We start from the raw sequence: 27,173 nt of genomic DNA, 5'->3' as shown, positions 1-27,173 counted from the left end.
CACATTTTCATCCTTCGCAGTTGCATGCACTTCGACATTTTCTATATCATGTCAACAGACTTTTTCTCTAAAGCCCTCCATTCCAGGACATCTAGTCATTATTGATCCACAGCCTCACTGCCACCAGATATTCTTTGCAAGCACCCTTCATCATTGCCTCAGTGAGTGTGCAAGTGAACGCCATCAGGAACATGCAAAACCACATGCAAAATAAAATCTCTTCCAGGAGACTGTGGGTAAAGTTTTCAAAAGTGCTAGAGGTGCCCAGGTCCCTTTAACTTCTCCTAAGAGTCTGGCACCATGGGTTTGACAGATCTCCACTCCATCTTTGCTTGCAGCAAGCCTTGCAATAAAGATGTCGAGTTCGGTTTCTCGATTATGGTTGGACATAAATATAAAACGTCCATTCTCTGCAGCTCCATCTTTGCAAATCTCAGGTGATGACACAGCTGGGAGAGTTAATTACTCAAGAAGAGCATCAGCTCCCAAAAAAACAGTGCTGTCTATGGAAGCGGCACAGCATGGGTGTGGGGAGGGGGCACTGGGCACTGCGTGGGCCGCGGCGTGCGTGCTTACCCAGCAGTGCCGACGGAGGTCACGTCCGTGACAGACCAGTGACCCCAGGCACTGGTGATTCAGGGTGGGCAGGCCCTGCAGCTGATGGCTTTGTTGGTAAAGCTGGCAGGCGATTTCTGGGTAACAACGTCTTGGTGATCGCTAGGCGTATGGGAGCATGGGGAAGTGATACTGAATTTGAGGCCAAATTCTTGTCAGACACATGCAGCAGATCCGAGCGATGGTTCCTTCTCTCCCTCCCATCCTGGAGCTATTTCTGGTTCATTTTCTTTCCCTCTTGCTTTTGTTGCTTTGTTCTGAGGTTTCCCTTTGAGAGGTGAACCCATTCAGCCTCTTCCGTCACTTCACCTCGCTTTCCACCACGCTTCTGTTAGGCTTTTATTCAGGATGCTGTGATCAAACCATCCTTTTCACCATCTCTCTGGCCGCTTTGCTCTCCATCTCTGCTCCGTTGAAGTGCACAAACTGTCAGCACCGGCTGTGCCGGTTGCACGTTGCAAAGAGATGCTTGCCTCCAAGGGACTGCCGCTCTTCAGCTTTGCAGGAGACATGCATGGGGAAGGCAGCATGGAAATGCTTCCTTCAGAAAAAAACCCCAGTGTTGGAATCTGAATGCAAAACTATGGATGCATGAGGGGGCAGAACTTCCCCAGACCAGCAATTTCAGGACAAATAGCTGCATGACGGTAACTTGGAATTGCATGAAAATGGCTCTTTGCTGGAAGGGGGTGGCAGTCACCCTGGCTGTGTCCCGTGGGCGTGCTTGTACTCCACAGAACAGCAGCACTTGGGTAAAAGCTGTTTGCTTTGCTGATGGAGACACAAGGACCTTCGGAAGGGTTACCGGAGAGTGAGAAAAAGATCAGCCATGAGTGCTGAGAAAATCATCAATTAGAGTCCAGTGATGAAATCATTGCTGTTGGTGATGGAGCGCGAACCGGAGGTCCAGGAGGTTTGCAGAGCTGGAGGCTTCACAGCTTTTTTTTGCAGACATCTCAAATAAGTTTGTTTGTGCCTTGATTCATTCGTATCCTCCTTCCTGGTGTGCAATTTTGCAGCCACAGTTAATTGCAGAATAGAGAAGCTGGAGGTCTCGCTACCAGACTGCACTTGCAAAAATATAAGCTGAGTTGAAGGTCTTGTAGAAATCAGCTTTCCAACGTTAATTTTAGCCTTCAGGGTAAACTCAAGGGGGATATCTGTGGAGTTGTCTTCATCCTGGCTGTGGTAGATCTCTCCAGCATGATCTAATGCTCTAAACTCTCAAGTAGGCTGGAAGCAGTTAAATATTTTTATTATTATTATTTTTAATGAGGACCTTTATCTGGTTAAAATGTAACTCCCTCCCTGCCCCTCAAAATCCATATCTGTGTTCCAAGAACTGGAAAACTTTTGCAAAAGAAAGAGTTTTAAATATTTTCCCTTTTTCACTAATTATTCTGTTTGTCTGCCTTTTGTGCATTTCTGTTGCTGTAAGCGGAGCTGTTCCTTTGGGTTACAGAACTGCAGGGAAATGGCTTTTTTATTATTTTAAAGCAAATCCATAAGATTTTTGTGTGCTCACTGAGCTGATGGAAACAGCAGTCTTGGAAATTTGGTTTGTAAAGATTTGTTTGATTGCATGTTTCTGGAGCAGATATAAACGTGCTTCTCTAATGAGGTGTCTCTGCCTCCTCGGCACTGGTGCTCTCCTGACAGGTTTGTTACCGTGGCCTCCAAGAGGTTGTTTAAAAGAAACTAAGCAGCTTCTTCATTGTTTTCTTACTGGGAACTGAGGAAAAGTTGCAGTTTGATGATTTTCCCTTTCAGGAAGGTCAGGGACAGCTTTTCCCTTGCCCACCTTCCCTGAGGGGCCGTAGGAACCGCCAGCCTTCCCTTGGTACCTGTCTCCAGAGCCTCGAGGTTCTTCCCTCCTTCTGTGGGGTGACCTGGGGATGTGGATCAGTGTTGGCACATTAATTCCCCTCCTGTGCAGACTTTATTCTTTTCCACAGCTTATTTTCTGTTCTCATTCAAACTCGCATCAGACTCTCACGTCCTGATTACTTCAGATTTCTTAAAATTTCTGGACAAAGTGTATGGAGCAGCTCGCAGCATCGATGCCGCTGTCTTTGCTTGGAGGTCAGAAGGGACAAGGCGCTTCATATTAATTTAAAAGGTGTTTGTAAAGGACATCAGTGCCTGTTGGCTGAAGATCTCCGTTTGATAGTCTAGTCCACTCACAGTTTCCAGACGCCAGACTTCTTCGTGTCCTCAGCCGTAGTCTTCCTTTAATAAATTAGTTTGCAGTTCCTTAAATCAGCCCATGACAGGCACTGAGGTTATTGAACATGTTAATATATTAAATGCATTACCCCCTCAGCCCTTAAAGGCAAGGTTATGGCTGCACAGTTTATTATTATTACTGCTCTAGCAGACTCAGCGCTCTGCTAAGCCTCCTCTGGAAACTACAGAGCAGGTCCAACTGGCGGCAAGCTCCGAAAGAATTAACTGCTGTTATAGCAGGGCAGATTGATATATAGATTTGGAAATATCCCTGCACCCTGTGCGTGCCGGGGCCCTGCCTTCGGGGCTGGGAAGAGGGAAAGGGGCCGAGCATCCCTGCGGAGCCGCTGCTGGGAGGAGGCTGTGGTGCCCCCACTCCTCGGCGCGGCACAGGGCTGCGCTGGGATGAGCACAGGGTTATCCTCAGGAATTTGCTGCCTGCTCCCTTACGCAATGTGGCGAGACGTGTCGCTGGGAACAGACAATGACCCAGTGCTCCAGACAGGAGATGAAGCCCTGGGAGCGAAAGGACTCTTTAACTTACCAGGGAAAGGCAAAAAAAAAAAAAAAAAAAAAAAAAAAAAAAAAGGAATGAGGGCTGGAAGTCAAAGGCTGGCAAATTCAAGTGAAATATTAGCTGCTAGATTTTTAAACAGTGCAACTATTAAGTCCCAGCACAAGCCTCAATGGGAAATGTGCTAGTTCTCTGTATTTTGAAATCTGCAAATTCAGCCTGGGTGCCTTTCTGGAAGATGAGTTTTCGACTAACTCAAGCTGGTCGGCTGATCCAGAAGATGCCTGGTATTTGATAGCCTGTGTCAACACAGGCACGGGCCCAGTGTTCAGATCCTCTTCTTTAATCTCTAAGTCAATAAGTATAAAAGATAACAAAATTTTTAAAAACATAAATCTTTTACCGAGTAAATTATATAAATCAAAGCTTTCCTTCTCATAGAGTCTCACCTGGGAAAATTATCTCCTGTGCATTATTTAAGCCCCTTCTGTGGCCCAGAAAGCCAACCGCATCCTGGGCTGCACCCCCAGCAGCGTGGCAGCAGGTCGAGGGAGGGGATTCTGCGCCTCTGCTCCGCTCTGGGGAGACCCCCCCTGCAGCACTGCGTCCAGCTCTGGAGCCCCCAGCATCAGAAGGACATAGAGCTGTTGGAGAGGGTCCAGAGGAGGCCACGCAGATGCTGAGAGGGCTGGAGCAGCTCTGCTGTGAGGCCAGGCTGAGAGAGCTGGGGCTGTTCAGCCTGGAGAAGAGGAGGCTCCGGGGAGAGCTGAGAGCGGCTCCCAGTGCCTAAAGGGGGCTGCAGGAAAGGTGGGGAGAGACTCTTCAGCAGGGCCTGTTGTGACAGGACGAGGGGTGATGGTTTTAAAACAGAGGGAGACAGATTCAGATTAGACATGAGGAAAAATTTTTTTTTTACACTGAGGGTAGTGTCACACTGTCCCAGGTTGCCCAGAGAGGTGGTGGATGCCCCATCCCTGGAAACATTCCAGGCCAGGTTGGCCGGGGCTCTGAGCAACCTGATCTGGTTGGAGATGTCCCTGCTCCTGGCAGGGGGGTTGGAGTGGGTGGACTTTAATGGTCCCTCCCCACCCAAACCATCCTGTGATTCTGTGATTCTATGATAAGACCTGTTTCAAGGGTTTATCCGGGATGGGCAGCGTTGGCCTGTGGCTGATTCTCTGTGTGTGACCGTGTCTCACAGCAAATGGGGAGTTAGAGAGCAGCTGTTGCTCTCCTTGCCTATTATTTTAAAAGAGGAACGTGAAAATACTTAAGTCCTGGAAAGCTGTGAATGTTCGTGTCACAGCATCGCCCTGGACGCTGAGATCATGCGATTGGTCACTTGTTGGGATTTTTTTTGTTGTGGTTAAATTGTTCACATGTAACAGGAGGAATACAAAGCATGATGTATGCCCAGCATGGACAGGATAATTCTTACAGGACTCTTAATGTTTCTATTCTTCACTTTTTTCTTAGGTCTTCCACTTTTAAAATATTATAAAGGATATTCTGAAAAATTAATTTCCCTCTTTTAATTTAAATGGGAAATTGCCTCTAATCCCTACTAAGCTACTTTAAGTGCTTTTGGAACACTGGAATTTTAACTTTCTCAAAACAACACAAGTATTTAAGCTGCTTTAACTCCAGAATAAGACCTCGCAGCATCAGAAGAGCTTATGCAGCCGGTAATGCGTGGTTACAAGCAGGCGTAGTGAGAGCTGTGCTGACACTGTGCTCCTCCAGCGCAGCAACGGTTGGGATGCAGTCACAGTTTCCACTGATGCTTGAATTTATTGCGATATAGCCAGTTTATTTCAAATCTGGGAACTCTTTGGTAAACAATCCTTCGTAAGGACCACTTAACTGCCTACCATTCAGTATAACTGTTCTACTATTTAAATCCAGCTTCCTCACCTGCTCGTTTCTCTCTTACTCCTTCAAATATGGGGTTTTTTTTCACTGTTTCCAAGGAAGCAATGGTATGGTTGTTTTGTTTTTTTTGTTGTGTTTTGTTTTGGTTTGTTTTGGTTTTTTTTAAGCTGGGAGCCAGAACTCTGTAAGGCAACAAGTAGCTCTGAGTCCTTCCTTGCAGGATTCACGTCCAGCTTTTACTTAGGCAAAGTGGTGTTGATTTTTCCTGGAAATTTGCCGAAGGACTTTAGCATTTAATACTGCCAGCATTAATTAAGGGCTCTAAAAACACAAACTGTAAGAAGAACTCCAATAAGATAAATATCATTGTCCTCCAAATTGCTCCCAAGATGATCACTCAGCTTCTCAGCTGGTGTAAATAAGCCTCGAACCTTTAACTTCCTTAAAATGATGCAAACTTAGGCCAGATGAGAATCTGGCCCACTGAGTCTCTCCTCCCTGAAAGGATAGCAGCATCCCTATTTTGTTGGAATTTCTTCTTGGTGTGCATGCAGGGTGCTGTGCATGGATAGACTGTGCACCAGAGGGATTTGCACGGAGTGCTTATCTTGTTCATCAGCCTTACCTACCCAAGTGAGGACGAAAGAGTAGAAAGAAGCAGAAGGGGAAAGAAAGCAACGCTTGCTATGAATGGGTCCTTTGGTATTTTGCATAAATTTGTTCGCACAGAGGGTTTTGGCATTGCTGGTGCCCTGCCTTCCAGCTCACCCCTGTGCAGGCAGTCTGGGTGGGGAAGGAAGAGGAGAAGCCATGGCACTGCCTTGCCAGTTGCCTCCAGCGAAAGGAAATCCAAAAGGAAGTGACGCTGATGGCTTCTGGCAGAGCTTGTCAGCTCGAACTGTTGCTCAGGGTGGAGCTGAGTCCAAGCAGAAGTGCAACAGAGGTGTCACAGAATCACAGAAGGGTTTGGGTGGGAAGGGACATTTAAAAGTCATTCAGTCCAACCCCCTGTGAGGAGCAGGGACATCTCCAACCAGATCAGGTTGCTCAGGGCCCCGTCCAACCTGGCCTGGAATGTTTCCAAAGCCAAGCTGGATGAGGTTCTGAGTGACCTGATCTGGTTGGACATGTCCCTGCTCGGATCCTGCAGCAGCAAAAGGGAGAGTGTGTGTTCACCAAGAACAGCACTGGGGCTAAGACGATGGGAGGACTTGTGTGTATAACCAGCCTTTGGACATCTAAAGTGGCCAAAGTGGCCGCTGTGTGCCTCTCAGGACCAGAGTCCTTCCCTCAAGTGTGGGGCGGCTGCAGTCTTTCCCCAAACATTGCATTCAACAGCCCCTCCCGAGTAATTAATGTTATGTCCTCCCAGTTTAGCCAAAGCCAGGTGAGTGTAGCGCAGTGAATTTATGAGCTTGTTCTGGGGATATGGTAGCAACAAAATGCCTAGTGGGCCTCCTGTCCCCCCTCTTCCCACCATGGGGATCACAGCTGAATTCCCAAGATGCCACAGGCCATAGTTTAACCAACCAGCCCCTGCTCACACCAGATGTTTACTTGGGCTTTGTTACTGTTTGCCATCATCGGAGGGAAACCAGTTAAAGATTTTGCTGTCGTAGCTGAGCAAAGACAGGTCATTTGTGCCAGCCAAGATGTGATGTGCCATGATGGACAGGCAGCAGCAGCAGGATTTGATTTCAGCAGACTGAGTCAGTTTGTCTTTTTGCTAGTTAGGTCCAAAATTAAATTCCAGTTCCATGAAGCCACAATTTGGACTCGCTGGATATTTTTCAGTGAAACAGTTTTTCACTTTAAAACAATGGTGGTTCACTGGATCCAGAGGTGTCCATGAGAGCATGCTCTTGTCTGACTGAGTGTCTTTGGGTCCACCACAGAAGTTCTGGTCCAAAGTGGAGAAAGAGAGGTCTGATTCGGAGCAAGGACTTGAGCCAAGCTGGCCTCATCCTCATACCCAAGTGTCCTACCCATGGGGCTAAAGGTATTTAGGTACGAAGTTTAAAAATAATAAATCTCTCCTATTGGAGCTGTTTTGCTGCATTTAAATTATTAAATATCCTTTGAATCCACATCCTAGATGGGTGCCAGATACACAAGGATATATAGTCAGCCTTTGTCTCTCTTGGTCTTTCCTGTTGGAGCGATTCCATTTTGTATAAAATGGGCTCAATAAATAATTCATGGGCTGAAGAGAAACTAACTTGGTAGCTGGATGGTTATGGCGTTCTTCTGAGATGCGAGGGCGTCACGGGTAATTCTCTGCTCCGATGAATAGTTGCTTATTTATTTATACCATCCGGAGAGGAGCGGGTGATAGAGGCCCTCTATACTCCCACCCAGCTCAGGGACCGGGGGACGCTGTGGATTGCAGGATGCCACCTGAGGGACCTTGGTTCTCAGCTGAAGGTTATAATAAAGTGTGAGAATTCATTTTTTCCTTTTTTTTTTTTTTTGTGAGAAAAACAAGCCTTGTGTTCAGCACTACTCTCCAATGTTAGGGAGCGGGAAGGCGGATGGCACATCGCGGTGCCGCGGTGAGTTTGTAGTGCTCAGCCAGCTGCTGGGCTGTGCTGGGAAGTTCAACAGCCCTTGGCGGAGCTGCAGAATGGGCCCAGCTTACTGCTCCTCATCAGCTCAGCCCATGAAGAGGAGTGGGAGAGGAAAGGGAAAAATGAGACATTTTTTTCTTTATTTCTCCTACCCTTTATTTTTCTCTCTGTTCCACCTACCTCCCTTTTCCCCCTCAACAAAGGTTCCCCTTTGTTCAGCGTTTCCCTTGGATATAAGTAGGGTTAATAACTGTCTAATTAACTCACTTGTAATTTGAGAGCTGGAATTAGAGAGGTGCCCTTTGGGGCCGGCATGCCCACGAGTTATCTTGTCACCTTGTCTCAGAGCAGGAATCACTGCCCCCGTGTCCTGGACTCCCCTTGCAGGGGCTGCTCTTCCCGCCGCAGCCCGAGGAAGCTCAGCAGGTTTTCTCAGTGCTGACGGACTCTGGTGCACAGAGCTTGAGAGGGTATCCGTGACTCCTGCTCCAGGGAGCCGAGAACTTTTCCCTGGCACTTCAGTGCACGCCAGAACATCTGAGCCATCCTGCTGGGAGGAGAGGATGATGGTGGAGTTTTTCCCTGTTGCTGGCATCTCGAGCGCTCGTTTTGGTAGCACCAGTCTGCCCTGTGGTGCTAAGGAGCTCCTCACCTCCAGGCCAGTGCCCCTGTATGCTGGGAGGAGGTGGGAGGTGATGCTAAATTGGGATGCGTTTCTCTTCCTTGCTTTCCTACCGTTTTCATTTGCTGCACCATCACAGCTGAGAGCAATCCAGGACTTTTCTTCCCCCCAAACCCAAATGCGTACCCCAACTTGCACAACACCTGAGAGGTTGCATGACCCCGCCAGCACCTCCTCTTCCACCCCGGTGCAGCAGCAAAGGAGTGAAAGGGAGGACGCAGCCTTGTCTCACGGGGTATTGGCGATGGACAGTGGTTTGGGGAGAGTCAGAGGCCTCCTTTGTCTGGTTAAGAGCCAGATGATTAACTTGTTGCTGCTGAATTTGCAAAATGAAAAAGAAAAAAAAAAAGATAAAAGAATCATATTGACCAAAATATGTTTTCTGCTTCTTTTCAGGGAATCTGACTAAACATATGAAGTCAAAGGCCCACAGCAAAAAATGTCAGGAGATGGGCGTGTTGGTATCTTCACTGGTGGATCTGGAAGCCGAAGAAGGTAAAATCTTTCACGTTATGAATCTGCTGTTGCTGCTAAGAGAGAGCAGTGCCCATTCAGGCAGGAGGTGTGCTCTGCAGATCATTCTTTCGAAGACGTGGAGCACTTTGGTTCACCCCAGACTCCTTCCAGCGCCCAAGGGGGGATTTCTGCTTGTGCTGGGCGGGTTATGGGGCCGTGCTGGGAGGCTGCACCCGTGGGACAGCCTGTGAGCCCATGTCTCCCTGCCGGGCGTCGTGCACGTTTGAAGTGTTTTGGCTGGCTGCAGCCAGAGGGAAGAGTAAATAGCCAGGTAGGGAGCGTCCTGCGTTTGGCCCCGTGCTCTGCATGTGGGCTGTAGACATGATAATAAATAGTGGATCCATGGTGTGAGAAGGTGCTGCTTGGTATTTCCGAGTGTCTCTGGTTCAAGAGCCTGGCTGACGTGCTCTGGAAGAGCCCGAGTCTCTCCTGTCTGTAGAGGGAGTCTCCGAAGCAGCAAAGTGAGACTCTCCAGGACACGTTGCATGAAGCTGCAAACCTTAACTTTGCTGCCGCAAGCACAGTCTGGTGGGTGAAGGAGAAGAATCAATCCCAACCCCATGGTTAGCATCTGCCGGCGTCTGTTACTGGAGCTGAACGCACTGAGTGTGAGCTTGGAGGTGACCCTTTGGTGTGTGGCCCATGCGGGCTGTGGTGATGTTCTTGCAGAGGGGATGTATTCCTGCCATACGGGAGTATTAGTGATTTGGGGGATGCCTTCCTTCTGAAAGGGGCTCCAGAGGAGGACTTTTCCGTAGGGATCACCTTCTAGGGACCTGTCCATCTACTGAGACTACGGATTTCCAGTGCTGTCTCTGGAGGGACTGGTGCACGCGTGAGCTGCAGGCAGGCCCAGCTTGGACCCTGCACCACGGCTGGAGACCCCAGCACGGAATGTGAGCAGCGTGGGGGCAGTTGCGTCCCTCCTCCCTCACTCTCATCTGTCTTTTGCATGCGTAGGGTGAAGATGAATCACCCAGGTCAGTAATGGCCTGGAAGATTTCTCGGCAGGGAAAGAGCCAGCAGAACTGCAATAACGTGGGGGTTCGACATTTAATGGCATTATTCTGAGTCCTTTACAAGGAGATAAGCTTGCCCTCGCTCACCTGCTTATTTCTTTCATCTACTTCTGCACAAACACACACACATGAAGTCTGTCCAAAATTCTGTGAGTTCAGGAGTCTGTCTGGGCTTTGGGAAGGACACATGACTCTCTCATTGAGTAATTTCCGGCCCAGTTTATAGTATCTGCAGCTGAGTTTCCCTGAAGTCATCCCGAGGAGCAGATCTCCTGCTGGGAGGCTGGGCAGCATCAGGCAGGAGTGTGGAGACCATAAGCCCTCCTCTCTCGATTAGAAACGTTGAGGGAGCAGTGAGGAAGATCTCCAAGCTGCATGATGAAGGAACACGATGAAGTCATGTATACTTAGCTGTTAGAGCTAGAAAAAGATATTTTTACCCAAATTATTGGAGGCTGCGCTCTGACAGCTGTGAAGAGTTAGGTTATGAGTCTCCAGGGAACAGTTAGATGTTTTTATGATTGTTATTCTGTTTCCTTTAGCAAGACCCTGAGTATTCGGGGCTGGAGCCGCAGTGCAGGGATGATGGGGACGAAGCCTTAGGGGTAGCAGACCTCAAGTCTCATGAAATTTTGGGTCATCTGCATTTGCATTCAGCAGGTTGTTTGCATTTATAGGAAACACAGGACACACCAGCTCTAGAGAGGCTCCAGGAGCACAGGTCCATCTCCGTTGCAGTGTGTTTATTCCTGGATAAAACACCTGGTGGCACAGAGCGGGGTGGTGGTTTCTGTTTGAAATGACACTGTTGACCCTTCCTGGCTGCCACCCGAGAAGTCCCAGTATGAAAGCAGCTCTCGTGGCTGTCTTTAGCAATTCTTTTTCCCCCGTTTCCTGTTTTACTCCCCTGTCTCACCCTGAACAATCTTGATTTCCCCCACCCCTGGGATTCATTCTGCCACAACCCGCAAGGGTTTGTTGGCAACGGGTTAAAACGAACTTCATAAAACACATGGCGCCACGGTTATTTTTATAAAGTGAAGATCAGCTGAGCAAGTTCTAGAGACAGCGCTGTGAGCCAGGGAATGTTAACTCGGCAGGAACAACAAACAGCGCTTATCACCCCGGTCCCCTGCTGAGGTCTGGTCCAGGAGACCAGGGGGTTTTATTGGGAAAGGGGCTGGTTCTCGGGATGTGGGCAGTGTCATATGCTTCCTGCTTTATAGGTGATTAAAAAATCACAAAGTGTGTTTCCCTACGAGCATGTGGCAGGAGTGGGGTTTGCTCTGCCGCGGGCTGCAGCGCTCTGTGCCGCAGCGTGGCACGTGGTGCGTGGTACAGGAGGTTCGCGGGGCCGGGGAGGGCTGCACCCGCCTGGCAGCCCTGGCCACTGGGACCCTCCGAGGTGCTTTACGTCTCAGCTTTTGGATATCAAAGCTCAGAAATGCCGTCCCCTGCAATGTGCTGTATCCTTGGGGTATCTCCACTCTGCTGAATTAAACAGCGCTGAGGACATTTGCAGGCACTGGGACGCCATTGTCTCAACTTAAGCTGCAGGAGCAGTCAGCAAGACATTGCAGTTCAAGTCGTCTGCCACACTTCCAAAAGAGGACTGAGCACAGTTTGGGAATTAGCATGGCCCCGGGACCATTCCTGCAGAGCAGGATGGATGTGGCCACCCTGTTTTGGAGGCACAGAGGTGCAGGCGGGGCTGCGGGGCTCGTGTCACTGTCCTGTGACAAATGTATGTTGGAGGGCTGATGTGACTGTCCTTGACCTGAACAAACCACAGCTCAACTTGCCAGCAGAGAACCTGTAGGAGATATCCAAGACGTCCCACTGTCCCAAACCCCAGTGATGCCCCAGTGCAGTGGTACCATGCCCTTTCAGGCCTGGGCTCTGCTTCATGATATCTGACCTGGCTGACAACGTGCTGCTCTGCCTCAAGGGGTGTCCTGCCTTTTACATGTGCATGGACTCTTGGGCTTTCTCCAGATCTTCAGAGCAGTCATTTGATCAGGCAAAGACAATGCAGTACTTGGCCACAGCCTTTCTGAAAGAGGGCATGGCCAAAAGAAAACCGAGTCAGGGATTTTGCAGCAGCCACCCCAAGGGAAAAATGTTGGGTGGTGTGAGCAGTAGGAGGCTGATCCCATGTGGGATTGCTGGAGAACTCCTTCAGTCCGGGAACTTACTTAAAATAGTTGATGAGCCGATGGTCTCCAAAAATCTCTCCCTGTAGTTATACCACCCGTTGGTGACGCTTCTGCAGATCAAAGCCAGATAGGGAAAGAGGAGAGTCGCTCCTGAAGTGCTGGTTGCGTGACTCCGAAATGAATAACTGTTACTTTAAACCTTTCCATTATAGTCAATTAGAACTAATGAATCATATTAATTGAGTGTCACTTTTGAAACCTGCAAATCAGAAGTCCTGTTTGTGTTACACGAAATTGCAGGCTGCTGAGGACAGATTGGCAAGGGCTCACTGCACCAGGCCGGGGGAATGCTTTCCTTCACGGTTTCCCGCGGCCATTCATCCCGGGGCTCCTTCGGCATTAACCGCCGTGCACGCAGTGGCGTGTCGTGGGAGCGGTGGGAAAGGCTGGCCAGCCTGGCCAGTGATGGGAGCAGGTCTGGCAGGTGAAGAGGCTGAGCTGGTCTCAGCCTTTGGCCTGACGGACAGAGCAGGTCTGAACAAAAGTCCAAGAAAGGTCTGACTGCGTCCCTGGGTCGGCTGGGAGAGCGCTCGGTGGAAAGGATGGGACCGTCAGCTGGAGGAGGGGGTTTTTGGCCATTGTTGAATCACTGGTCCCTGACTGTTTGTGGCTGAACCCGTGGTGGTTGGACACCTGCGAAGCCCAGCAAGGGAAGGCCTGGCCTGGGCTGAAGAGGGTGAGAACCCGTGGGCTTTCGAAAGGGACTCCTCTCCCATCGTTGGCTGCACGGCGTCTCACCGGAGCGCATTGCGCTGTCTGGGCCTCGTTGCATCATGCAAGCGATCCGTAATTTTAGAATTACAAAAAATACACAGTCTCCATTTCCTCTTGTTGATGAAGACCATTTGTGTTTGTATAAAGGGGACAGTCTGCCAGGAAGGAATGCAGAAAGGTGAAATCCGGGAGGCGTGGTATCGGAGGGCATCTCCTTTCTTTCCTTCCAGCTCCCTTTTTCACCTGGTTAAAGCTAACTCTGGCCTTCTGCTGAAATTTCAAATATTATGCCTCATGAGTAAGGAGGCTCATGGCTCATAAATGCCAAGTAAATACTAAATAAAGCAGCCAAGAAGATGGTCAGAAAATAATATTTTGTACTATAATGCTTGGGGCTGTTTGAGTGGATGAGAAAAGAACGTAAAAATGGCAGAAAGTTGTATGAGAAATCAGAGATCACAACTGTGCTGCGCATCCCGGTTGTGGATCGCAAATAACCTTCCCCGGTGCAGCCACGGACTGTTTTCTCTCTTCTTTGCGAAAGGCTGAGGACAGAGCCTAGCAAGGACTATTTTAATTTACAAAAAAAAAAAAAAAAAAAGAGAGAGATGACCATTTCCGTGTGCTGCAAACCAGCGCGGCAAGATTGCTGTGCTTTCATCTGGGGACAGGCAGGGAGGGAGCAGCGACTCCTGAAACCCCTGGGATTATTTTAAACTAGAGCTGTATTTCACTCGATTGTTTTTATTCCTACTTAAGAGGCAGGAGGAAGTAAGGGGTGTTACTATAAAAGAAGACTGGACTAAAATTCTTCACTCCTGCCTTGATTTTGCTTGGTGTGATTGCACCAGTTTGTTAAAATAACCTTAGAATAACACATGTGTAATGAAGTGCAGGTCTCAGACAAAGCCATAGATGGGGTGCGTTTTCACTAGTTCCCTGCCTCCATCTCTGTGTTCTCCTGACTTGCCCTTTCTCTGCCCATCAGCCCAGCAGAACGCGTTTCAGCTGCGGGAAGCCAGGCAGACTCCCTTTGGGGCTGTTCCCGCGCTCACCCAAACCTTTCCCTCTGTGGCAAACGCAAACTGCCCGGTGTGGAGCTGGCTTCACGTTTCCCTCACCCCGTACTTCTGACCGTGCTCACTGTCCTGTCCGTTGTGTGACAAGAAAGGCGACCACACAGGACATGGCTCGGAGCCGTGCAGCGGGGGCTGAGGCTATCGCTGCCTGTCCATCGCGGAGCCCACAGACATCAAACCCCAAAACCAGAGACAGGGACTAGCTCATAGGTCTGGTAGTGAAATGCATTCCTTTGCCGAGCAAGAAATATGCACAGTTCACCCGACAGCGGGCAGAACCGGTTGTTTGGAATAATATTTGTGCTGAACTCAGTTCCTTTGGGAGTTTGCAAACAACCCGCTGCTGGACCCGGGTCCAGTGAGGGTTGTCGTTATCCAGGCATTTCACGAGGCGAGTCAGGCTCTTGGTGGAGAGCTGCCACCTCCAGCTCGGTGCTGTATGGGTTCTGCGGTAGGTCGGCCGTTACAGAGTGGTTAACAGCGACTTTTGACAGGGAGTGGTGAGCAAACGAGATGCATTTCCGGCTGATTCTTGGATGGATAATCAGCCGTGGTAAAATACGTCTTATTTCACTGGTAATGCCAAATACTTCATGGGCATTTACTAGTAAGGCCCAGTTATTCAAAGTAAACAAAATTATGGACTTGTTATCCATAGATCCCAGTGCCTTCTCGCTGTGTGGCCATGTCCCCTTCTGAAAACCACCCTGCCTGCAGCAGGCAGGTGTGGTCCAGCCTCAGTGTTAGCGCCGTTTAATTTCCCCTCCAGCCCGTCCGGCTGACAGATGGCAGCTCTGAATGGAAAACCAGTTCAGCGTTCATCAGAGGAGAAAGTGTCCTAGGCTGAACTGCCTGGGAAGAGAGGCCAGCAGTGCTGCAGTGAGGTACCTGGCCTCAGGCAGGTGTCAAAGCAGCATCCCGGCACTCTCCTTTCCAAAGTGGGCACCCAGCGCGTCCCAGCAGCTCTGCACCCATCGTCTTGGAGCTTGGCACAGATTCTGAGAAACTGTTGTTTTATTACCCCCCGAAGAGCAGTGGGGACTGGGAGGAAAGGCTCTGCAGTGCCATTGTGCTGGGCTGCAGTGACATCCAGTGGCAGTTCCCGACGGACCTGCGCAGGCTGAGCTCGCACTTCTGCCAGCGGCTGCACATCTGGTGTGGGGAAATGCAGATTTTGTTTTCTCAGAGCAGTGGGTGAGCCGGCAGCAATCTGCTCGGGAGCTTGGTACCGATCTCCGAAAGCTTCTGCTGGCCCTTGCAGTAGAAGAGAGATGCTGTACTTCTACCTGCAGATAATATTGCAAATCCTTTAGAATTTGCTTTTTCCATACTGCTCCCTGTTCACAAGCTCTTAAAAGCAGAGCATCCCTGTACAAGGCCTTCCACAGACAGAGAGCAAAACCTCTGCCTCAAAGAAGCGTCTGCATCCTAGCTAGAATTTATCAAAGGAAGGGAAAATCCACAGAGGTTCTTTCAACACTATTGTTTGCTTTTTAATAAGAGTCCTGTCTTGCTAATGTTCAAATGTCATGTAATCTTGGCAGGAAAAGGTCCGACATGTGGAGGGTGGGAGCAGTCATCCCAGCAACTCTCCCATTTTGTAGGCACTGTTGCAACAAATACTCACAAAAGCCCACCAAAGGATGATGGTGCTGCTGTTCTCCTCACCTATTAAGACCCTTTTTTGCATTTCTGGAGAAAGTCAGGCAGAACGTGTGAAGGTTTGCAGCAGAAGCAGGGACTGATGGCTGCGTGGGTTGACAGCAATGGCTTGAAGCAAAGTAGGGTAGAGCGGGAGGTCCCAACGGTGGGATTCACTAGGATCTACTAGGATCATCAGGAGTGGAGTTGGCACAGAGGGCAAGACTGCAGGCTTCAAAGCATGAGATGATCAGAGCTAGGAAAGAGCTGAGTCCTCTCCTTGTCCCCTTAGAACTTGTGAGCAGGTTTAGCACAAAAATAGTCCCTGTATGTGTGTTTTACACTCTCTGTTTTGTGTTTGCCCGTCCCTTCAGGAACCAGTGAAGACCTATTCCAGGACTCTGAGGGGCGGGAGGGATCTGAGCCAATTGAGGAACACCAGTTTTCAGACCTAGAGGAATCTGACGATGATGATGACAATGAAGATGAGGAAGATGATGAGGAAGAGGAGAGCCAAGATGAGCCACTTCTAAAGTTGCCGGAAGGCAAACATACCACCCTGCCGATGCACTCTTCAGGTGGCTCTCCGTCTTCTCAAGAGGAAGGCACCGAAATAGCATTGTCCTTAGCCCAAGAAACTGTTTCCAGCAGCCAAAAAGTAGGTGAAGGCCAGCAGGCCTCCTCCTCAGGGCTGGAAACAAAGTGGTCAGCAGACAGCAGTGACATTGCTGTGTGCCACAGCTTCTTGAGTCTCCACAGACCAGCTTTGACCTCCACCGAACAATTGGCTTCTGCTGAAAGAGAGTCTGTCACAAGGCCACAGATGTCCTTAGTTATGGACCTGACAACCTCAAAAGACACCTCCCCAAGAAAAAGGTGGTCTCCGAGCCAGGACTCTGGCAGAGGTGGTGGCAGACCAGTGCTAGCAAGAAAGCACCTATTAACCAAAAATGAAACTTCACCGAAACGGTTTTCACCAACTGGAGAACTGTCTTCTCTAAGGTGCCTGTCTCCAGGGAGAGGGTTGTCTACTTGCCAGCGCGTCTCTCCCAGGAGGGAGGCATCTCCACTGAGATGTGTGTCACCAAGACTTGAGCTGTCGCCCAGCAGGCATCTTTCCCCCAGAAGAGAGCTATCCCCAAGAACATACCTTCCGCTGGAAGGAGAAGTCTCCCCTGTGAGGCACTCATCGCCAAGCAGAGAGATGTCATCAGTCAGATATTTATCGCTGAAGAAAGTCTTGTCTCCAGGCTGTTCAGAGTCGCCTAGGTATCCATCCCCCGGGAAAGAGGACTTGCCTGGTACTAGCAAATCAGCAGCAGATGACAAAGTTCAAAGCTCATATCAAGCCCAGCATGGGATGCCTCTACCTCACAGGTTCTTTGGCAAAAACGTACAGCTCTACGAGTCCAAGCTGGTAAGTTCAAGCCCCTCTTCCCTTCTGGTCCCTGCAGTACATTCTCTGATATGTTTTTTTAGTGAAGGTTGCAATGCAGAAGTGCACAGTGACCCTGACTGTGACCGATGTCACAGGTAACCCAGAGAAAAGTGACAGTGGGCAGCAATGAGTTTTGCATCTGTTTTTTGGTCCTGCCCATTTCAGTTGAAGAGAAATAGTTATCCCTTCTCCAAGGTTATTTACACTCCTGACCCAACCAGTCTCTGCTGAGACAAGCAGTAAGGATGACCACTTGGTAATGAGTAGTTGTCACTAAGAGGGTTTTTTTTGTCCTGGGCATTTCGTACCCATTTTTGAGATTTCACCAGCTGGGGTGAAGCTGTGACCGTTTTTCGCTGGTCCGTGACCTGAACCAGGTCTGACCTAGCCATTGCACTCTGTTGCTGACTCCTGGGCTAGGCACATGCGCAGCCGACTCTGTTAGATTAACTACTGAGAAATGTTTGTTTGGACATCTCTGATTCCATCTCACTTTTCTCTTCAGCACAGAGAGGTGTTTCCCACTGGGTCCAGAAAATTATTTAATCTCTCTGCTGGACATATCAAATCCTATGGGTGAAGGAAAATTGCATGTTCCTCCCACTGCTACAGGCAAATTAGACGTCAGGTTTGGTGGAACGTTTCCCATTTCTACTGAAGTGCCTGGCTCTCCTGTAATTTATGCTGATGAACATGAGATTCAGTTGCAGAAGCTGCTCTGCTGTGAAACTGGTGTGAGGAGAGACTGGAGCCCTTAGGGACTGCACTGGGAAGAGAGAGGCCTTTGGAGAACCTGTCGCAGCAGATGCTGACCCAGGTCTTCTCCAGAAAAGCCACACTGCCCCATGTGCACTTCTTCCCTGTCTACAATAACGTCCTGTCTTTTGGTGCTGCCTTCCTTCTGCTTTCCATGATGAGTGTTTGCCTTACCTTCTCAGAGACTATCCTGTGTTTTAGGCCCAAACTTTTGCTTACTTTAATGCTCTTTCCCTTTCCTGTCCATTAACTTCTTGTGGTGAATCTCAGGGCTGTGGAAACCACGGTCCTTCAATCCTAAAGCATCTCTATCAGGAAAACTTCCCAGTGCCACCACTTGTAGCAAATCCCCTAAACTCCCTAGTCCACAGTAGGAGACAATATTGTATATCCCTGCTTATCTGCACAGTCACACCCTTTAACTTACGCTCTCGCACATGTACATTTTTGCTCCATTTTCCTACTCCTACTCCAAAGTCACCACTGTTGCTTTTCTCACATGCCTCCAAAGCCACAATAACGACCTAAATGGGAAACTTTCCATTTATCAGCAAGACGGACATCGGGGCTTTCATGGCAAAATTGTGTTCTTGGTAAGGCTACAAGAGACAGAAAGATCAGAGGTGGATTTATCAGATCCCAGACTGAGCTCTGTGCTCAAAACTGGTGCCCGATGCCTTGCTTAGAAACTTGGAGATGATCTTTGATCTTAGCTTAGCTTCAGCGTAAGGCTTTCTGCCAGGTCTGTGCATCAGGCCTGACCATGACCGTCTCTCTTCCCATGGACTCTTGCAGTAGGCAGGCTCTCCTTCTGGGGGCTGTTGTGCCATTGAGCTGATTCGTCTGGGGGTTTTCTAGCATCCCTACAGTGATTCTGCCAAGACTTGATGTGGATAAGTGAGATTGAGCAAATGTTTGGGCTTGTCATTGCTGACTAAGTATACACTACCTTCAGTGGCTCTTGCTTTCTCACTTCTGTCCTCTTTTGCTGCTTTCCTCTGTCGCCTCTTCATAGAGATCCAGCTCGCAGGGTCAGGCAATTCTCCGTCACCCTACAAAGTATCCTACCCTCCAGTGAATCCTCAAATTTTATAGCAAACCCCATCTTAATGGAAAGTTGATTTCAGTTTCTTTTGCTTCCTCTTCTTGGGAGTCCTGTTTAGAGGTTTAGATATAACCTCATCACTAATTAATCCATTTCTGTTTAGCCACGTATCTCTCCATGATGTACGTTAGGAAAATATGTGAAGCACCAAAAGAGAAAGAGGAAAAGGTAAAATGGTAGGGTCTTTACCCTTGCTTCCTACAGACCACACTGTGAGGGTGGTGGTGGGGACCACACTGCTTTGTGTCAAAGGAGGGTTGATGCTCTCACTCAGTCCAAAACATCCTTGCAATTAGCAGCTGTAAGGATGTAATCCTGCTTTAAGAAAGTACAGTAAAAATAAATAACATTATTCTGGGCTTTCAGAAACCCCATGTACTGAAAGGAATCCAGCGCAACCTGGATGGCAGGAAACCCTGGCTTCCTCTTCTGGGGTTTCAGAGGCAACTCTGATAATAGGACAAGGGGCATTAGTTTGAACTGAAAGAGGGTAGATTCAGACTTGATATAAAGAAGAAATTTTTTGCCCTAAGGGTGGTGTCACACTGTCCCAGGTTGCCCAGGGAGGTAGTGGGTGCCCCATCCCTGGAAACATTCCAGGCCAGGTTGGCAGGGGCTCTGAGCAGCCTGATCTGGTTGGAGATGTCCCTGCTCCTTGCAGGAGGGTTGGACTGGATGGGCTTTAAACATCCCTTCCAACCCAAACCGTTCTGTGATTTTACAGTGATCCAAGCCTGAACCAAAGCCCTCAATCTGTGCCCCAACAGTCGGTGGGCATATTTGTTCCCAGAAGGCAAACGCTGTGGGTTGTGTTGCTCCTTAAAGGTTAGGGGGTCCAAATCTCCCTTGGTTGATTGATCTCCCTCAAATTAGAATAAAATGTTGATGAAACCAATCCTTCTAGTGAGCATTAATGATGCTAATGCTGTAACTTGTATGTTGCACTGAGTCAGCTCTTTCTTTTCCCTCTCCGGTGCAGAAGATAGAACCACGAAGCCCAACAGGCTCACCTGGCGTCATGCAGCCCATCTGCCCCAGACCCTTGCAGGCACCTCACGAAATACATGTCCATGCTCCCAGCCGAGGGGAGGAGAATGTCTTCAGCCATCTCCCATTGCATTCACAGCAGCTCACGAGGACCCCGTATCCTATGATTCCCATTGGGGGCATCCAGATGGTCCAGGCGAGGCCAAGCACCCATCCCAGCTTGGTGCCCAGTTCAGTTGTGTCCCTGCAAGCGGGATACTTTTCCTCTGGCAACAGCGGCTTTGCGGAGTTCAGCCGGGGTCCTGAGAGGCACGAGGAACCGCAGGTCCCATGGGAGCCGTCATCGGCATCCGTCTCCCCAGTTGCAAAGGTTTCTAAATACACACTGTCCCCAGAGCTTACGAGCAGTGGCTACTTAGAAGAGAAAATGAGGACTAGTGAGCATCAGCAAAAGACAGATCAGGAGGAATACAGGGTAAAAGTGTTCGCTGAGTCCAGCCATGCGGAGCAGGCAGGCTGCTCAGCATCCCCAGCCAGCCCCAGCACAACCGATGAGCACTCTCCAAAGCCTTCGACAAGTGGGGAAGAACCCTTGAAAAAAACGGGCAAGAAGCAATCTGGCAGCTCGAGCACTTCTTTTGAATCATCCTGCACTTTCATCTCAGATCTCCCCTCCCAGCCGTTGGACCGAAGCAGCAGCACTGGCTGCCTCTCAGAGCCCTCATCGAGCCATTCGCACGCCCAGCCCTTCTCCGTCCGGAGAAGAAACCTCTCCGGAGAGCCCAGTCACCAAGGGGGAACCTCAAGGAAGAGCAGTCCACACCTAGAGCACGCAGATTTAGGTCAAACTCAAAAAAAGGTGGATGAAAACACGGGAAGTACTTAAGCCTCCACCATCTGTTCCACCTTTAGGCTTCCTATGTAAAATCGACAGACATTTTCAACACTATTTCCTTTAGTATAATCATCGCTATAAGAAGCACTCTAGTGAATGACCAAACCCATGGAAGATTCCTGGTTTTCTTTGTCCCAGTCTGGTATTATCTCCACATGTATGCAGTTACTTGTGCCTTTTTCTATACCTTTTGTTGCTTGAAATGTACAAAAATGTTTGAGGCTGTGAATATTTTTTTAGAGTTTTTTGGAAAGGGGTTTGTTAGACCTTGTCTTTTTTGCCATTTAGGTGTGCGTTGTTATGGGCCTGAGAGATGCAGAAAGGAAAGGGTTAAGCATTTTAAGAGGAAGAAGATGCACTGAAAACAAAAACAAAACAGAAAAACTTTTTTATATTGATTAAATGATTAAAAAAAAACCCCAAACCCTTGCTCCTGTGTACAGAAGTTTATGATTCATATTTATTACATGCTTTATTTAATTCTCGCAAAGTGCTTGTTTTTTTTTTTTCTTGCATCCCTCTGATTGCCTATGATTGTGCTTTAAACCTTTGAGACTGCTTTACATTTGAAAAACGTGTTTACCCTGAACTTGTAAATGAAACTAGCACTTCCGTGAGTAGGGGGAGGTTAGTGCGCAGGGAGAGAAATTGTCGCTCAAAAGAGAAAATGAATCTTGAGCATCCCTCCCTCCTGCAGAACCCATCAAAGCACTTTTCTGAAAAGGGACAAAAAAAAGGTTCTTCTTCAAAGATTTAACTGCAAGAACATAGGAATGTATCGAATGTAGACCCAGTGCCAGGAATGGTGTCTCTCGCTGGACGAGCCGGCCTCCTGCTTGCTTTAATCCTTCCATCCCACGTCCGCTCCCCACGCGCACGACCGCTCTGCGATGCCTCCCGCGTCACCCCGGCAAAGTCATGCCTGTGCCTGAGAGCCCCTCTTTTCTGGGGTTTGGAAGCCCTCTATAAACACCCTCCCTCGGTTTAAAAGTGGAAGGAAACTCAGCCTTGCAATCGTTTTCCCTCCGCAGTTTTTCAGTTGCAGACAAGCTCCCTCCATCCCATCCCTGCTCGGCGCCGGCTGGTTGGGCTTCGCTGAGCTCTAGGGATGCAGGAGCAGTTTGCGCTCTGCTCGTTTGCACGCCTGCGACTCCGTAATGCGCGAGTGACTCTGTGTCTTATTTTAATTTTATTTATTTATTTAAGCAGAATGTCGCAAACGTAGTCCTTATTGTGCAGACGGGCCCTTTTTTTTGGTGTTTTGGAAGCAAAAAGTGATGATGCCGAGTGGCTAATGTTTGCAATCAGCTTGTTATGCACGCATAGTAACTTTTTCCAGAGCCAATTTTTAACGATGCCCATCCGTAGCAGAGCAATGGCCTCTACTGCCAATAGGTACGATACCAAATACAGAGAGACCCGATGGAGCCGTTCCTCTCTGTCACGTTCACACGCTTTTTAAAATACAGATGTTCGATACGTGTTTGCCCTAGCAGACAGCAGGCTCTTTACTATTTCAGAAGGTTTTCTGGTCTATGGAATCTGTACAAACCTCTTTTTTTTTTTTTAATTTTAACAACAACAAAGAAAAAGATATAAATATTTAACCAGTGGACCAGTTCTTTCTTCTTTCAGAGCTGTTCCAGTTTATCGGGTACGTAATACACTTTTTAAAAAAAAATGAAAATAAAAAAAAAATAAATCAAATAAAACCCTGAATGAGAACATATTTCCTTGCCAGACTTGATGAGCTATGAACTGTTCCCATTTCATGGGCAAATAATATAAATTTTTTAATAATCTTCTGTGATTTTTTTTTCTTGTAAAGGGAATTAAGTACAAAAGAAGATATCATGGAAATAACATTAAGGCTGTGACATTGACCAAAACAACATCCAGAACCCATTTATACTCTAATTAGCACTTTTATCAAGTTCCCCTTTTTCCCATCTCCCCCTCTTTGGCCCCCGTCCTGGAAGCGGGTCCAGCTTTCAGACCTGGCTGGATCCCATGGCGGGAGCAGGGGCTGGGAGTTCAGCTCAGCGTAGCGACTCTGCTCAGTGAAACTCTTCAGCACCGGCTTAACTCCTGCGCAGGCTTTAAGCGTGTGCTTAATACCGAGATGAGTCAACTCAGCCAGGGTCAGTGTGAGCAGCCCCAAAACCATCTACCAAACGTGGTGGCAGTTTTGACTTCCCTGGCTTCTGCTGCTTTGCCCCTCCTTGCCCTTGTCACACTCTTAACATTATTTCAAGGTAGCTTTTTGTATTTAATTTTATATATATATATGTCTGTGTGTATATATATATATAATTTGTACATAAAGAAAAATAATGCAGCAGTTGTGCACTGAGCATCCTGGTTTGTTAGGTGCATTTGACATGAGCTTTGGGCTAGATCAAATTTGCTCGGCTTCTTTCCGTAACTGTATTTTAATCCTTGACCTGTTGATTCTTGGCATGGTCTTGTTTTTCTTCTCCCTCTGTCATTTCTGGACAGAGGGAAAAAAAAAAAAAAAGGCCAACAAAACCCAGATGTCCTGCATTACATTATTTTCTTACTTTTGTTGTTGTGGTTTATTTTATTGTTGTTATTATTTTTTTAAAAAGCTTTTCCAGCAGCTCAGGATGAGTTGAAGCTTTCTGCATCTCAGCTGCAGAACATCCAGGCTGGCAGCCGGCGCTGCGTGGGGCAGCGGTGCATGCGCCCATCCAGATGCCGGGAAAAATAATATAAAAAAGCGGGGAGAGGAGTTTGGGAAAGGGCCGTGTGGCGCTCCCTGGGTCATGCCCTGCTCGGATCCCGTGCCCACCGCCTGGCAGCCGTGGTGCAGGCACAGTGGGGTCCACTGAAAACTCAGGAGCTGGGAAAAAAAAAAAGAACTAAGGCTGTGCCGAGTCTCAACCCGGTTCGGCGTCTCAGCGGAGCGGCTGCGGGGTGTGATGGGGGAGGCTCTGGCTGCGGTGAAATGGTGCTTCATGCTCTACCTAACAGGCGCAATATGGCCTATTGGATAGGCAAAAAGGATCACAAAAAAAAAATATATATTTAAGGGCTAATTATCACACTAACAGCTCAGAGCTGTGCGGGAAGAGTGTCCTCCGCGCCAGCACCAGCATCAGCATCTCTGTCTGTGGGCAGGGCGGGCGTCCCGGAGGGGCTGCTGTGAAATCCTAGTGTGACCTTGTCTCTCCCCTCTGCCTCCAGCTCAGCCAAGGGGCACAGTGCTGCAGCTCCACCGAATCTCATCGAGCTGCGTGTTATTTAAAGCGGGGCCGGAGACCCAGCCATGGCTGGTGGCTGCCTTTGCTCTCTGGAGCGCCCATTGGCTTCCCTGTGGCACGCGTGGTGAGCGCTGTTGGCAGGTCACAGCTTTTAATATCGCTCTGGGTGTCCGTTCCATCTGCAAAACAGGGGTGATAAATCCCGATTCACCTTCCAGAAGGGCTGCAGGGTGGGTAGGTTTGTGTCTGTACAGACACTATGCTGGGCAGTTAGCAGTATTCTTTGCAAGAGAATGTATTAATAATGCAAATAGGCAGATTGGAAACCAAAGCCCAGCCCTTCTCTTTCATCAGCAGGTGGAAATAAAATCCCCTGCTTTTCTTATGGCAGAGGTTCTTAAATTTATAGTCCATGAAGGCATGTGGTCTCCAGAGACTGGCTGCTCCTCTTCGTTACGTAGCTGGTTAATCAACCAAAACCCTGCTCTGATAATTCCTTGCCTGGTAAGCTGTTTGCGTAGCTCCCATGAATGCAGGTATTCAATGGCAAACGGATGCTCTGGCCTCCAAGAAATCATTCTGCACGGAGGACTTGGCCCATGCTCTTAAATAACTCCTTGAAGCAGTCACGTTTAAGTACCAAGCCTTGTATCCAGAGCTAATAAAGCACTTGTATGTTGGCTTAAGCTTAAGCATCTCTGGAGTTTCTGTAACTTCTTTGTGCTTAAGCATGAATTTAGCTGCTTTTGTCAAGGTTACAGAGCTCGGTATCTTGCAGGACTGGGAGGAGGAGAGGGGGGCAGTTGGCTCCCCAAAACGACCCCGTGCCTTGAAGCAGATCTCTGTCAGCTCTAATTATTCACAGGTTGTTGGCTGGATACCCAGGAACTGCAGCAGGAAACTCCTAAAAGTAATGATGAAGTAGCTGTGACTTTACAGCTGATGACTGGGAAATGTATTTCATCACCTGCTCGAAGAGGGGGACATTTTCAGCCCTGCTGTCTGTAAAGTTGTGCTCCTTGGCCGGTGCTTGGGCTCACTGCTAAAAGCCCCCCGCCAGTCCCAAACCCCGCGCTCCCTCGAACCCCGTGGGAGCAACCAGGGTTTGCTGGGAGCGCCCGCTCGGTCCCGCTGCCTGCTCGCCTGCCCAGCCCTGGCGCTGGATGCGGAGCTGGGCGATGCCCACCTGCAGCCGGCCGCCATCAAGCGCCCATGCGCCCTTCCAGCCGTTGGCCGTCGGCGCCATCGGAGCACTGCCAGGCACAACGCGTCACCTCCCCATTGCTTTTCTTCCACTTCCACCAAAAACCAAAAAAAAAAAAAAATCTGCAAAACAGTTGGTTTTCCCTTAAGCCAGCTTTACCTGGTTTTTGTTTTAAATCCACAGAAACAGCACCTGAACAAGCAATATACTTGGTCATGCAGAAGTCATTAAAATTATTCCAATTTTCATGCAAAATCCTGGACAATTTGATCTAGCCCTTTTCTGCTGTTCTTGCAATAGTTTTTCATTTGCTAACTTGGTTTCATCATGTGCTTTTCTTTTTTTTTTTTATATTTCCATCTATTGCACAGTATTTACAAATAAAACAATATTGTAAATTATTTACAAAAAATAAAAAAAAAATTAAAAAATCAGTCCTGATGGCATAAAACCAATCTGTTTTCATTACTGAGATATGATGGCACTTACGATCACTTTAGTAAATGTAATGTAAAAAATAATAATAATAATAATGTGTACGCAAATTTAATATACATGGTCTCATGTAAGATAAATATTTGCCTTTTTTTCTAAAAGGTGTATGTATTCTGTAAGTGGAATAGTCTGTAGAAAGTTTCTATATGTTCTTAAAATGGCAATACATTCCAAAAAAGGTACTGTAAATATGTACAGCGTACAATGTAATTTGGTAGTTTTGCCTGTAATTTTATTTTAACTCCAGTTTCTACACTTGCATCTTGCAATGTCTGTATGGTTATATCAGTGCAAAAAAAAAAAAATGCAGGTAAAAGCACAGTCTGATGTAAAAAAAAAAAAAAAACCTAAACAAAAAACCACAAAAAAAACAAAACAACAAAAAACAAAAGGAGAAAAAATACTCAGTATTTGATGTTTGTGACCCTTATTGTAAATGACATCTGTACTGTGAATGAGAAGTTTTTACAAGTATAATATTGCCTTTACTACAGCTCAGACTGTCTGCTCAGTCTGAGCATATTTTTAAAAAAATAGCATGTTGGAATAAATTTTAAAATCCCAACATATTACTACTTGCATGGCTGGCAGTCTTTAATTTTCATTTTCTTTAGCACAGTCAGGGACCTGCGTTGTGACACGATGGAGGCAAATTCGAACAAACCAGCGTGAAGCTGCAGCCGCCCCTCCCAAGTAATTGCCGCTGAGACACCCCAGTTGCGTGTAAAGCGCTGCTGTAACAGAAATGCCACGATTTTTTTTTTTTTTTCAGTATTTTCTCTGTGCAGTGCAGAAGTAGTGAAGGAAAGCATCATAGTGGATGTGCTCCAGGCTCTGCAGAGGCCGGACTGAACTCAATGCACTGATCAGAGATCACCTGCAGGAAGCATCACTGGGCTGGATTTTTTTGGAGATGTCCTGCCTTGCTGGATCCCCCCAAATCTGTGATGCTCCCCAGCATCCTGCAGTGGCCGTACGCACTCTGGGGGTCCTGCTGGCCCTTCCGCTGCCAGGGGAAGCAGCGTGCCTGGCTGGCCAGCCGAGAGGCCTGCGTTCCTCCCTTCCCTCCATGGTGCATCCCTCCAGACCGTCCTTCCCCTTGCAGGGCATGTCTGGGCGTTTCTCCCCACCGCATCCTGGCCGAGTTCAACACGTGGAGGGCCTGACCCGGCGAGGCCGAGCGCCAACACCAGCTCCCAGCCAGGGAGACGAGGCCTTGCGAGCTGCAGCGACGCTCCCTCCTCTGCCCTGCCAGCATGGCCCCAGGGCCGGCCGGGGGAAAAGCAACCCAAAATAGGGTTAGTTTGGAGGAAGGAGGGAATCTGCTCCCTTCCTTGTTCTCCTTTGCCCATTCACCCTGCCCTCAGGGGTTTGCTGCGCCCCGGCAGCCCCGCCAACCCCAACTGTT

General features: G+C 48.4%; 1 protein-coding gene across 1 annotated transcript in view; it reads left to right on the top strand.

Annotated features, from left to right (window-relative positions):
* The window catches only part of HIVEP3 (HIVEP zinc finger 3), a 117,637-nt gene extending 91,297 nt beyond the window's left edge, over positions 1–26,340 (top strand). The window contains exons 6-8 of the mRNA XM_086765043.1: positions 8,873–8,971; positions 16,036–17,078; positions 19,940–26,340. Of these exons, the coding sequence (XP_086621169.1) occupies positions 8,873–8,971; positions 16,036–17,078; positions 19,940–20,833 (2,036 nt within the window). The 3' untranslated portion in view covers positions 20,834–26,340. The remainder of the gene's footprint in view (positions 1–8,872; positions 8,972–16,035; positions 17,079–19,939) is intronic.
* Positions 26,341–27,173: the final 833 nt, after the last annotated feature.

The sequence above is a fragment of the Chlamydotis macqueenii genome, chromosome 22 (assembly GCF_036417535.1).
Source record: "Chlamydotis macqueenii isolate bChlMac1 chromosome 22, bChlMac1.mat, whole genome shotgun sequence".
Classification (NCBI taxonomy): domain Eukaryota; kingdom Metazoa; phylum Chordata; class Aves; order Otidiformes; family Otididae; genus Chlamydotis; species Chlamydotis macqueenii.
The sequence above is the reverse complement of the archived record's forward strand: the minus strand, read 5'-3'. Positions and strand labels throughout refer to the sequence as shown.